This window comes from Equus caballus, chromosome 5 (assembly GCF_041296265.1).
Source record: "Equus caballus isolate H_3958 breed thoroughbred chromosome 5, TB-T2T, whole genome shotgun sequence".
In the NCBI taxonomy this organism is placed as follows: Eukaryota; Metazoa; Chordata; class Mammalia; order Perissodactyla; family Equidae; genus Equus; species Equus caballus.
This window is the reverse complement of record NC_091688.1, coordinates 99,972,695-99,986,688: the sequence shown is the minus strand read 5'-3', so window position 1 is coordinate 99,986,688 and position 13,994 is coordinate 99,972,695. Positions and strand designations below refer to the sequence as shown.

General features: G+C 42.3%; 1 protein-coding gene across 11 annotated transcripts in view; it reads left to right on the top strand.

The window, feature by feature from the left end:
* PDE4B (phosphodiesterase 4B) overlaps positions 1-13,994 on the top strand; it is a 486,666-nt gene that overhangs the window by 441,702 nt on the left and 30,970 nt on the right. For 8 of the 11 annotated variants that reach the window (XM_023641930.2, XM_023641932.2, XM_070268883.1 and 5 more), the window contains one exon: positions 3,473-3,585. In XM_023641930.2, the coding sequence (XP_023497698.2) occupies positions 3,473-3,585 (113 nt within the window). Of the gene's footprint in view, positions 1-1,502; positions 1,812-2,748; positions 3,237-3,472; positions 3,586-13,994 lie in introns of those variants that run through there. The other 3 variants (XM_014740113.3, XM_070268885.1, XM_014740114.3) reach the window with 3 other exon arrangements.

The following is a 13,994-nucleotide window of genomic DNA, read 5'->3' as shown; positions in this document are numbered from 1 at the left end:
TGGGGCACAGCACATCAGTTTGGCAGCTGGAAGGTAGGGGTACCCCAGCAGTTGATAAGCTGGGCAAGCGCCCTAAGTCATAGGATGTGGGGCCTGTGGGGTCCTGGGGGGGACTGCACTCACCTCATGGTATCCCCACGCCTAGGGGAGCATGATATTAAAGAGCAAATAAAACGTACCATGCCATTCATCACTTGTGACAAATGTGCCATAATAATGTGAAATGTTAACAATAGGGAAACTTAAATGTGGGGTATGTGGGAGCTCTCTATGTTATCTTTGCCACTTTTCTGTAAACCTAGAACTATCTTAAAATAGAAAATTTATTGAAACAATAACAACACGACAGGGACAGTGAAGAATCCAGAGAAAGACTCCAGAAGAAAGGAAAAAGCTTCATACTTTACTACTTTCAAGAGTACTTTTTCCTGCTTTTTCAACGAGGGGCCCTGCACTTTGATTTTGCGCTGGGCCCTGGAAATGATAGAGCTGACCCTGACCTGGAAAGCCTTCGTTGACTATACAGTTCCTCCATCTCCCACCCCCAAAAGCCAAGACAAGGGGTTGCTATGATTGCCATTCATAGTCATCCTCCTATGTATTGATCATCTACTAAGAACTGGCTACCATACCAGATACTTTATCTCATTTAATCCCTTTATAACTTTATGAGATGAATATTCTTCTCCTTATTTTAAGATGTAGGAAATCAAGGTCCAGGACCACCCAGTAAGTGGTAGAAGAGGAAAGTCAGAGTGCCTGAGTCTCGCTCCCAAACTGCTGCTCGGTCCACAGTGCTCCAGACACACCTTTCAGCCTCTAGATACCCAAGTATTTGCAGGCTGCTTGGGCAGGCACTTTGGTTTCCATTCCTCTAAGTATCGACTGAGTGTCTGCTAGGTACCAAGCACTGGATCTGGTGCTGCAGCCACGGAGTTCCAGCGTGGAAGCCGGTCTTGAGCTGCGCTGTCTTTTCCTTTGCCTGTACCCATAAGTAACTGGGCTTTGCTGGCCCATGCTTAGCCCACTCTGATGTCTGTGCCTCCTGCCTTGGTTACTGTGATAAGAAGGCTCTAAAATGGGACACAAAGAAAGTCTTGACTATGGATTAAGAATCTGGGAAGGAACAAATCCTCATTAACTTCAAAATGTAATACTATTCACTTAAAAAATATTGCGGTTGTCCACAATAAAAGAAAGCAGTGGAATCCGGTCTCATCACATCCATTGGCAGGTCACTGATATCTCACTCTTGTACCAACTCCAGGGACACGTGTGTGCTTGTTGTGTGGAATAGACAGTGAATGTGCTGTGGTGGCAACACTTAATTGGTGGCCCTTTGAAGAGACCCCTCCTCCTTCAGCACTTCTACTGCTCTAATTACTGTATTTCCTTTGTTAAGCATGAGTGGAAATGGGATCCTTTTTTTCCCTCTTGGTGAAAGAGAAATGTGATATATCACCTTTCAGTCGTTTTGCATATCAGCCCATTCAAAAGGCTCTGAGCATGTGTTCCTCCCCCTCCACCATGCTGGCGAATGTCTGATCTTGGATACGGAGAACCACAGGTCCCGAGGTGGAGGGCACCAAGGCAGTGAAGCCCGAGGACTCGGGCAGTGGTTGGACTTTTTCTTTTATGAGAAGACAGGAATGAGGACGGGAGGGTTCTGTTACTTCAGGGAAAGATTCCTTGCCAGAAGTGCTATTCTGGAAGGAAACAGAGGAGGCAAGCGGGGGTTTCGGACCCACTAGAGAGTAAGTGAGGACATTCTTCGTGTTGAAGCAACATTGAGGAGGGAGAAGAGAGAGAAGGTATGTGCGAGCCTGGCTTGAAATGAGTTTTACTAAATACACCTCAGTTCTTGTCTGCACATTTCTGAGGAGTGTGAAAAAAATGGAGGAAGTCACCTCCAGTGGTTTTGTGGCTTTTTAAGTATGACATACAGGATATTGAATTTTAACCCCTGTTCCTCCTAAAGCGTAGGCATATTGGGGGATAAACAAAATACCTATTCTTTGAAATGTGCATCTTGTGGCCGAGAGACTCCAGTCAGTAGAAATCTCTGTTCTGTTTATTCCCTTTTCTGCGTCGTATGAGTGCCACACACATAAACCTATTCAAATAATTCTAAGAAGCTATGTGGTCTCCCTAGGATTTCTGTATGAACATATCAAAAATGTATCCCAAATCTGATAGGAAGAGGTGTAGTCTTTTCTTGTAATAGAATTCCACACAAGATTTTTAATTTTAATTAATTTCATTTTATTTTATTAGCACCCATTATGAGCATGCATTCCAGAGAGTTTGGTAGAATTAATGGATGTGGTTTCCCTTAAAATCAGTCATGTACGCCGGAGAGTCTGACTGATTTTTATATCTGTCTGTAGCATCATTAATTCACCTAGCATTTATAAAATTAATTCAGTGTTTATTAACATAGGGTTTGTAAGTCAATAACCTTAAGTATTAGCTTAGACTTCCAAACTTTTGGGTATGGTGTGACATGTTGCGAACACTAAAAAAGAACTTTATTATCCACCCAAAGTACGATCTTAAAAACAATATTTTTTTTTTTGAATGGTCTGCTGAGAAATATTTCCAGAAAGTCTAGATTCCTCCAGTGACGGATGTGAGTCCCTGGCTTTCATCTAAATGAAAATCTTCAGCCTTCACACCTGGCTCCACCTGAAAGTCCGGTTCAGAATTTCCCTGTGATCCTGGCCACTACAGCGCAGAAGTTTTAGCTTTGTTTAGTAGAACAAGAGCTGCCGGCTCCCAGGCCGGTGATCGTGTTCCCCTAACACTCCAGACAGCTTCTCTCAGCCTGATGTCTCCTCAGGGAGACCTCATTCCCAGGAGAGATTCAGGGCGGGGAGGGACAGCCTCCGCTTCTCCCTCGCGCGGGTCAGTGTTTGCTGAATTCAAAGTTATTCCAACATTGCCACAGTCCCGGGAATGAATGACTGCCTAGCCTTCCAATGTAACTGTCAGTTTCCCCCCAAACTGGCGGCTGTATGTTGCATTTAGAAGAAAAGCAAAAAGAGAAACTGCTTTCCTCATTTCTCCTCCGGACTGCAAACACTGAGAAATGACATCACGGCCCCGAAGAGCCCGGGATGACTAAGGCGGAGGGAGCCTGAGAAAGCTCGCTGCCCCTGCCTGTCGTCTGAGGACGCATGTATGCAGATGAGCTATAAGGGACGGTTCCCGCCTTCTTCCTCGGAGGAAGTTTCTTGGTAGATCGCGGACACCTCACCCAGAAGGGGGCGGGGGGTGTGTGAAAACCTGGCACCGGCCGTGCCGGGCAGAGCACCCTGGTGGAGAGAGCTGGAAGGCAGGAGTCCGGCGCGCAGAATGAAGGAGCTCGGGGCCACCTTCAGTAGCACCGGGAGCAGCGGCGGCGGCGGCCCCTCGGCTATGGACAGCCTGCAGCCGCTCCAGCCTAACTACATGTCTGTGTGTTTGTTTGCAGAAGAGTCTTATCAAAAATTAGCAATGGAAACGCTGGAGGAGTTGGACTGGTGCTTAGACCAGCTAGAGACCATACAGACCTACCGCTCTGTCAGTGAGATGGCTTCGAACAAGGTAAGAGATGCGCGTTTTATTCATTCAAGTGTGAGCGCCGGGAGCTCCCCGGGCCCCTGCCTGCAGCAGAGGTCTGCACCCGCGACAGCCAGCCGTGAGAATGAGTTTGCTGATCGGCCTCAGAGAATTCTATTCTCAAGTGGCACACTGTGCTTGTATGGCTGCTACAGCAAAAGTTTAAAATCCTCAGCACGCTTAATTCCAGAAACCAAACTTGCTATTCTTATATGTAGTTCGGCATATGTTTAAGGCGAGAGGTGTTTATAAAGTATACACATCACTATGCAAATGAAAATGCCGTTTACAAAAACTATCAGAAAGATAAAATCGGAATGAATCCATAGGGTAAAATGTATAGCATGTTGCGTTGCAATCAGGTATTATATATGTATAAAGAAAATACAAAAAAATAATGTGACCTTCTTATATCAGTAGACAGAATGGTTTGCCCCGAAGTCATATGAATCCTGAAATTCTTCTCAGAAGGACATTCTAGGATTTTTTTGTGGGATGCTGCCATGACCTAGGATAAATAGATCTGTACATTTTGTCTCCAAAAAACGTTTTTTTAAAGTCTGCTGGTTTTAAAAATGGAATCTATTGAAATGAAGTTCCACCCATACTGCAAAGAAATGGTTTTATTTACAATACCCAGACATAACTTGGTGTGGAAAAGCTTTAATTATCTATCATATCATTTGTTTAATTAGCACCTGGATTTAGAGCGCTAATTTATGGAGCAAGAGTTGTTGCTTTTGGTTTGTTTGTATTTTTCCCTTGGAGAATGTTAACTTTCCATATATGTGTGTGTGTGTGTGTATATATATATATATATTTTCGTGGGAAATCTTAACCCTGTATCCTCATAAGTACACATTTTCAGAATCCCTAATCATCCTAGCCTGAGGTATTGTCTTGTTGTCTTATGGTTCTGGGGCTGGGAAGAGATTTTGCTCCGCACCTGCCAACATGCCCTTCTCAGCCTGAGGTTCACTGGTGGATGTGTGTCCCTTCTTCTTTCCTGGGGTTAGACGTGTCACCTTCCTATCAAGGCTGGCTGGCCCCTGCTCAACGGATCTGAGCAGAGGAAGCATTGCGTCCCTAGGAGGTCCTGAAAGGGGGTGGGGGTGGGGACGACAACTCTTGCTCTCGTTGTTTAATGAAAGGGCAAAAAAAATAAGTCCTTTTCTCAAATTTTTGGTCAGATCCAAGTTGGAAAAAAATAGAGAAGATTTGAGGTTTAACTATTTACTGACTTTTCTCTGAAGTTCTCAATTGAAGGCTACGTGCTGGGTTTTTCCAGGCTGTTTAAACCTCAACCAACTGCTTCTCCATGAGGGAGGGCTTAATTGTTTAACTTCTCCAAACCACCCTGGCCTCCATGTAGAAGGCTTTTCACACTTGCTTTGGCCTACTTTGGAGCGTTAACAGATACTCTGTTCTCTGCATTTTGTGCTGATTGACACCCATATAAGCTGTAGATCCAATATTTAGGGGTAGTTTTGCAGCTGGTTTCACCAGAATGGACGTGCTGAACTTTCTTCTGCAGTCACTAAGATAAAGTAGGCAGCTAACTCCAGAGGGAGAAAAAGAATATTCACTGAGAAACTGCAGATGGCCATTATTTTTCATTTTGAGTGTTGATGCATTGTGGAGACTAACCAGTTTGTGTCTCGCTGAAATTAGACATGGTCTGTGTTGCAAATTTATTTTTAATAACGTTGTGTTCAGTGTAATGGTTAATAAGGCCCTGAGACCAGGGACTGTGCAGGTCCTGGTGAGAATCCCAGTGACTTCAGGCTTCCGCTCGTCCTTTATGGTGTCGTGTGCAGGAAGCAATGAAAGTTGAATAGAGTAACCCTAAAGAAGCACTAGCCCCTAATCTGACGCCATGAGCATCAGTACAAGGCACGCAGCTTCACCTGTTTTCGAGATCCACGCTGTGAAGGTTGTAGGGCAAGGCACTTAGCCAGTGGGTGAATGCTCCCCGGCCGCCAGCCGAAGGCAATTTCAAGGCTTAAAACGATCTCTCTCTTTTTATTTAGTTACCTTTTCCCCCCAAAGTCTTGATTGTCTAGGTAATTGTCCCAGGTAAAGCTTAATCCATGGAACATATAGTGTAATAAAATGAGAATATTTTTGTGGCCACCAAAAGAAATCTATACCAGTTTTTTGGGCAGTGAATTGTCTGTGGTAAAAATTAAATTCCTCATTCATGTTTAAAGGTTGTTGAAATTATTTAAGCGTTCCATGCAAGTTGTTGTTTGAAAACGTGACCACCATCATCATCATTAGTGTCACTAGGTAATCTTCTTTGGTCCTCTTTTGCTTACCCCTCACTAAACAAAGGAACCAAGACAAGTCTCTGAGTGACACACCTAGAAGTGAGTGTGGAGATGTTCTGTAAAGGGAGGGTTTGAAAAGCATGGGCTTTGGAGTCAAAAGATCGTGGTTCAAATCCTGTCTCTTTCATTTACTAGCTCCTTAACCTTGGCCACCTTACTTAACTGCTCTAAGACTCAGTTTTCTTATCTGTAAAACAGAAATAAAAGTGGTACCCACCTCACCAGGTTGCTGTAAAGATTAAATGAGATAGTGCATCTGAAGCACTCAGCAAGGCACCTGATAGGTGGTAAAAGTTTAATAAATGTTAACTTATTAATAACGTCCACTACATCTTTGCAAAAGATTATGTGTCTCTAGCTCTGATCAGCTAAGTGACTACTGAGTTTTGTTTGCAACCTCTGAACTTGATTAAGAATAGTGATGGGAGAGCGAGTGTTTTGCTTAGGGGGTGCTTGGAAATTGCATGTGTGCCAGTCTACATGCAAATGGTACAGAGTTGACTGTGTCTAGTGGAGGAAAAGCAAGCAGTCTTTTCATATTTACTTCATCTGGATAGGGTTATGTGTTTGCTTTTTGTTTTTTCTTTCTTTTTTTTTTTTTTTGAGGAAGATTAGCCCTGAGCTAACATCTGCTGCCAATCTTCCTCTTTCTTTTTTTTTTTTTTTTTTGCTGAGGAAGACTGGCCCTGAGCTAACATCCATGCCCATCTTACTCTACGTTATATGTGGGACACCTACCACGGCATGGCTTGCCAAGCAATGCCATGTCTGCACCCAGGATCCGAACCAGCGAACTTCGGCCCACTGAAGCAGAACGTGTGCACCCAACCTCTGCACCACCGGGCTGGCCCCACTTTTTGTTTTTTCTTAGCCCTTTTACATTTTGAAGAAAACTGAGGGACTTCAAGATTGTAACTGGTTTACCAGTGTGCTTCAGAGCCCAGGGAGTTAGATAATGAGCTGTTTCTGTGACTTATAAAAACATGGTCTTCTCCTTGGCCCAAATTAGCCCGGTCCCTTTATGTTGGCCACATTCCAAAAGGAATTCCAGAATTATAGGGGAAGATGCAGCCGGGGGGTTAATACTATAGATTGTCTTTCCCTGAGAATTGCAACAAGGTGGAATAAAGTAAGCAGGAGCTGTATGAGGCTGTGACATTGTTTTCCAAGATGAAAAGGATGTCTATTGAAGCTTCTGCCAGCAGCCCCACTTCAGTTAGCCACGCTCCAGCCGCTTTCTGTAACGACAGATTGCCTTCTTCGACTTGTTCATTAATTTTTGTTTCAACTTGTATCGCCTCCTGAATTAGAAGAATTGTCTTACACTTCAGTGAAATGCATCGGAGCATGAGTTCCTCAGTGGCAAAACAGTCAGATGTTTTGAAAACAGGATGCTTTGGGCCTGAATTATAAAAAAGAGGAACGGAAAGAGAAACAGTATAGAGAGGAAGAAAGCAAATAGCCTCAGCGGGATCCCCAGCCCCGCAACGGCATAAACACTGACCTATCTTCCTGACCTTCGCTGTGGCTCAGTTCCTGACCTCGTGTCACCAAAGCCAATGGACGTCATTGGAGGAGGAGAGGAGGAATGGCACAGCTGCTGTGGGGCTGACTAGAATTTCCTGTCTCCTTCCTGACAGACGCAGTCAGAAAAGTACAGAGTTGCAACAATGGTTACTGAGGAAGGACCCACAGAACAATCCCAGTGAGGCATAGCTGTGACTGACGGGGAAGGAGCAGCTTTTGCTGAGAAACAGAGTCTCTCACCTAAAATTTTCAGGTGAAAAATGTCAAAGGGGTCCTTCGTACCCGGCACGTTTAGTGTTTTACAAAAGATGAACGCACCGTGGTATCCAGTAAAGAGCTGCGTTCAAGCAACTCGTCATTGTCCTAACTTGTCCCCACACGTCCTCCACTATCTTTTTCTTTGATGGCTAGCTTTGCCCTGGGGCTCTTTTTCGTGTAGTACAAAGGTTTGGACCCTGTCGGAGAAAATGGATGTTCTATCGTTGAGAAGAGCTGTCCTGAATAAAATCAGTACTTTCTTCAGAAGGACGGGTCAGGACCAGCACATCAGTCAATGTTTGCTGTGGAAATCTCTAAGACAGGAGTGGGAGATAGACGATTCTATTTCTCTGAAGGCATCATGAAGTCAGCTACAGATGCCACCACAAGGGCGTGAGTCCTCCCAGCTGCACAGGTTTATTTTTCTGGTTCCACAGGTGTGGCCGTGCTGGAACACTGAACACAGAGGCAACTAGTTGCCTGTGCTCTTAGGTGGGAGGGAATAGTCATGCCGTTCTATGAGCCTGGAGCCACCTGGGACCCAAGCCGCATGACGCTGGGATGTGACCATGATAAGCTGATTGCCCTCAAGTTGGGTGAGTCATTTTCTATCTAACTGAATAGTCAATAATTATGGGAAATGTGGGGTCCAGCAGAACTGAAAGGAGGTAGATCTTATTGGTCAACAGATTGATCTTAGAACTCTGCCAGGAAGATGGCCAGTTACCAAAAGGGAGTAGTTCCACTTTTGCCACAATTAAATGATATGATCAGAGCAGTGGCGTCCTCAGGGCAGGAAGGGTCCTTCTCCTGGACCCTGTGCCTTAAGAGAAGGCTCTCTTACGGTCTTCTTCCAGCTGCACTCTGCTCCAGGAGGGGAGGGGTCAGCCAAGGCAAGGGAGCAGCTGTGGCCCCCTCCAGACTACACTGGACCCACTGGACCCAAATGGCTTCAAACCCACTTCTGGGACCTGTTCAGGACTCTTTCCTGGATGTGCCACAGGAGTACACACCCTTAGGCCAAGGAGCCGCCAGGAGGCAGCAGTGTGGCTTGGGAGAGTTGCGTGGGAGGGGCTTGGGTGTGCAGGCTGTGGCAGAGGGTCTACACAGGCCTGCATGAGAGTCTATGGAGGGTCTACACAGGCCTGCGTGAGGGTCCATGGATAGTATACAAAGGTATCTGAGGAATTCAAGAATTCTGGTTCACTCTGGCTTTCCAAGCTGCTAGGAAGGGATGTCTGTCAAGGTAGGAGTGTTGGAGATAGCTCAATTTATATCTTTATATATTTGGACTTATGGTATGTGGTCCCACAAATGTTAGAGGTGACCCGGATTAGAGGGCAAAATAGAATGAAAATCAATTCTGACACCAGGTGGGGGACTCATACATTTTTCTTTTTTTTCTTTTAAAGATTAGTCCCGAGCTAACATCTGTGGCCAATCTTTTTTTTTCTTCTTCTCCCCAAAGCCCCCCAGTACATAGTTGTATATTCTAGTTGTGGGTGCTTCTGGTTGTGGCATGTGGGACGCTGCCTCAGCATGGCCTGATGAGCAGTGCCGTGTCTGCGCCTAGGATCTGAGCCGGCAAAACCCTGGGCCGTCGAAGCAGAGCCCATGAACTTAACCACTCGGCCACGGGGCCGGCCCCTCACACATTTTCCATGCAACTTTCCTCTCCTCACTGCTCAGATTTATAGAGAACTGGAGGCCGCACAGTGAGGATCCTGGGGATAAGCCGAGAGTTTGGGTCCCAGCTCTGCCTCTATTTAAGTGCATGATCTTAAACAGTAAAATCATTTGAATCTTTGCCTTTTCCTATCTACAAAGCGAAACAGTCGGAGAAGACTATCGCCATGGTCTCCTTCAGCTCTTTCATTTATTGATAGAACAATAATAGTAAACAACCAAACTACTTATACAGGTGTATATTCTGTGTGCAGACCTTTTGCTAAGCTCCTTACCTACATTCTGTCATTAGTACTCACAATGACCCTTTACAATAAGTATTATTATTATCCCCATTCTACAGATGAGTGAAGCGGGGCTTAGTGAGTTGAAATAAATTGCCTAAGGTAAAGAAGAAAGGCAGGATTCACACCCAGGGCCAACTGACTCACCGTCAGTGATCCCAATGGGACAGATGAATATAGAAAAAAGTTTAGAGGTATTTAATAACTTTTGTAAGGGAATTTTGTGGTTTCTGGGAGGTCTTGTTCTCCTAAGTCTGGCCATCATTGTTTAGGTCTGGTTCAGAATCCTATTCTGCAATTGCCATATTCTGAGCCTCTAGACCAGCTGTCAATAACCTCGAGCGCAGTCTCCCTGGCTGGGAAGCAGTGTCTCTTCACATAGAAGGGGGAGGAATAGCCATAGTTATATGGCTGTAAAGCCCTCATAAAAATGTAAATAACCATATTAAACTAATCTGCGGCCTATTGTGGATCAGGTTGCTAAATTCAGGATCTCTTTGTTTCCCCAAATTCTCTAACACGACCTAAGATAACACAGTAAAGTCTTGTTTAAACAATCTCAGCCTACCCAAAATTCCCTTTTCACTCACCCTGCAGAATAAAAAGAAAATGGAGAGAGGCTATTTTTTTTTTTCAATTTTATTGTCATTCAAATAATTGGGGCAATTTCATTGTACACTGCGTCCTTTCCAATGTGTGCAACATGACTGTGAAACAGAGAGCAGCGCTCCAGTAGCCATAATGGACACAGGGAGATTTCCTAGAAGGAAGATGGAGGCGTCTACCTTGGACTTTGTCTTCAAACAAAGATGAACGAGAAGATTAAGCCGCTTATTCTTGATCTAACGTCGTTTCAGTTCCCCTCTCTATGACAAGCTAGAGTGGTATCATCCAGAGTGTAATTCAGTATTCCAAGTTCTAGTCTTATCAAAACTTAACAAATCAAAGATTTTGACAGTTGTTTAGTGTTTGGTAATAAATTTGATTTGTAATCTGTTTCGCTTGGTGAAAATATTTCTGCGCTGGTATTTACAGAACCGTTTCCTTCACTGAATTCTAATCTATTTAGCCTGCTTGTTCTGCTAACTCACTCACTTGAAAATCCCCAAGTGAACAAATCTCTAAAAAACGGGCAGGAATGAAGTGAAGGAGCATTACCTTTGACACGTGCACCTCTGGCGAGCTGATAAGAGAGCATGATATTCCCAAATCTGATAAATAAATCATTTTAAGCCTTTCCACATGAAAAAAAGAAATCAGATAAGATGTTTAGAGTGTCCAACATAAACTTAGAACACTAGTTTTGAAAAATAGAATTATAAATACATTAATGGAATGAATGTTTGTTGTACATGTTTTATACTTCTTTCTGGTCTTTTAGAATATGTCTCTGTCTAAAAGACTCCCCAAATCTGTGCCATTGTTGTCTGTGAAAGAAAAACCAAGGGTGGAGCTTTCTCTCGTGCTCTTCTTCCAAAACATTTTGTTTCTAAGTAAAAGTGGGCTCAGCAAGTGGAGAGAGCTCAGCTATCGGAAAGCCAGGACTCACCAAACCAGAAGATGCCAGGGCAAACTTATGCCCCCGTCAGTAGATTTCACACTCTGCAAGGCGCTGTGCCAACTGCCGATGTGCTCCTCTGCACAGCCGTCCACTTTAGCATCCTTCAGGGACCTGCCAGTCCTCTCTGTCTTGCCCGTTTGTACGTGATGTTTCCCTCAACTGGTGCCAAACTGTTTAGTCTCTTGGACATTTTACTGTAACTTCCTTTGTTTGATTTACTTTAAAGTAACCAAGTGTTTCCACAAAGAAAGGACTGTTAAGTTATGTAGAAATGAAGAAGACAGTAAAACTCCTGCTTCTTTTGTTTTCTGTTTTGGGAAGTGCCTGATAATCTTTTTTCTCTTTGTGCAATAGAGTTTAAAAGCTGTAGATCATGCAATTCTGCTCATCAGTCACATGTTTCCGTCTGCTAATTATTTGTAATTTTAAAATGTACCACCTTTGAAATCTAAAGCCTTCGGAGATTGAAGTTTAGTGAACTTATTGAAAATAAAATTCATCTTCATGGCTCAATTTCATCTCGTTAGGTTTTTTTTAGCTATTCAAAATATGGAAATTTAAAAAATAATCATTAAAAACTTTCAATGGCCAAGTTCTCTTCACTCTTTGCTAACAGCCTAGTGTATAATGTTATGACCGTCAGCGATTATAAAAATGAAATTGGAGTACAGATACCAGGAAGTAAAAGTAATTAAACCAATTTAAAAAACTAGATTTAGCACAAGAGGGTTTTGGCATTTGACACATGAAAAGACAAATTTTAAATAGTTATTTTGGAAAGAACACAGTAAGAAGGGAACTTGTCAAATAAAAATGTCTTTCCAACTCAACCCTATAGTCTGTGTGCTAAAGCTGATCAGACAGGGCAAAGTGGAGGGTTAATCTGGCAGCTATCTAGTGTCTTAGGTCAATATAAATTGTGAAAGTAGATAAATCAAACCAAAAAAGATATAAATATATTCTTTCTATTATAGCCTTACATGGTTGCATTAGACAAAATCCTAGAACTTTAAGCCCAAAAGGGAGCCGTAGGTATTATCTATTTGAAGACTACGTTTCATAGATGAAGATTATAAAAACTGAGGATTACATACCTAATGTACTCCAAAGATCTTTGTAAAATATAAAACACAATCTAAGTGGAAAGTAATTTTGTTATGACATGACTTCTCCAGAGTCATAAGGTTAATTAGTGGACAATTAGGGAACTCACATCCAGGTCTGATTACAAATCCAGCTTGCTGTTCATCTTCAGCAAAAGGCTAATTAAGCTTGAGAACGACATGGGACGTTCGCTCTTTGGTTTGCAAGGATTGTTGACTTTCTCATAGTCCTTCTCATTACCTTTCTTGAGTAAAAGCTATATATGTCTTAATCATTTCAAGTAAAGAGAACTAATGTAGTATTCCTGAAAATTTTGCTATCAAGACCTAGCAAGAAATAGTTGGAGTGAGTTACTTTAAATGCCCCGGCATTGGTTGCTTTTCATCCCTTTTCGCTGTTTTAATTTCTAAATTAATATATATATTATATGTAATATATATATATATATATGTCTCCTCAGAAAAAAATCCTCATTTTACGAAGGCAACCAGGATTAACATTTTCATCCTCACATAATTGAAATGATACGCTATAGATAATTTATTTCTAACTTTTTCATCAACATAGCATCCTCTTTCTTCATGTGGTTAATTCCCATTACAAACACTATTTAATGACTGCATGATATTCAGTTGTGCGCATGTGCTATTAATAGCTTAAACTATTTGCAACTAACGTTTTCAAGTTTTTCATCTTATAACTTTGTCCTATTTCTGATTCTTTTCTGAGGTTAGATTGCCACAAATGGAATTAATGGGTTAAAGGGCATGAACATATTTAAGGCTCTTGATACTTGTTTGCTTTCCCACTAATCCCAATGCCAAAGTTTAAGTAGTAAAATCCTTGTAATTAATATAACTGTCCTCTACTTCTTCCTATTTCTTCCTTTCCTCTCTCTGGAACTGAAGGTGATAAATTGGAGAGTTTCACCAACTGGCGAGAAAATAGTCAACGCTTCGATTCACTCTGCTGCTAAACAGAACTGTTAGCTTAGGAAGTTGGAATGAAGATGATGGTCTCAGTCTGACCCTCTCTCCGCACGTTAGATTGTTCCTGCCCAGTGGCCCATATTATGCAAAGCCCTCATAACTCTAATATGATTTCTGGATTCTTGAGTTGTATTACTGACATCTTGGTGGAGTTTGGGTTCAATAGCACTGGCAGCTAGATAGTTAGAAACAATATCAATGTAATTAATGTCTTGCAAACATTTTAAACCAAATAAACCTTGTTTACAGCAGAGACTCATTTTTATGTTTTAGATAGCTTGAGATGAGCTTTAGTATTTGTAGACGTCTGAGTTAAGCAGAACTTGCAAATATTTTGTGGTAAACTATTGATAAATTCTCAACTATTAATCTAATTACTTAAAATGAGGAGATGCAGGGAAAATGACTTGAGGAGAATTGATCATCTCAGTCATGTTTATTAAGGGAAATTATTCCGTGCCTAAAATATACTTGATAGTCTTACTTTAGCTCTTTTGGTATTTACCTATTTCTAGTCATTACTTATATTATTAAGTAGGACAAGGTGAGAAAATTTCTTAGCATATAATATAGGAAGTCAAAAGAAAATTCCTAATTCTTGCTTGGGTAAGAAAACTTAGTGTTTGCCTCTAGGAATAAGATATAGAAGACTTGA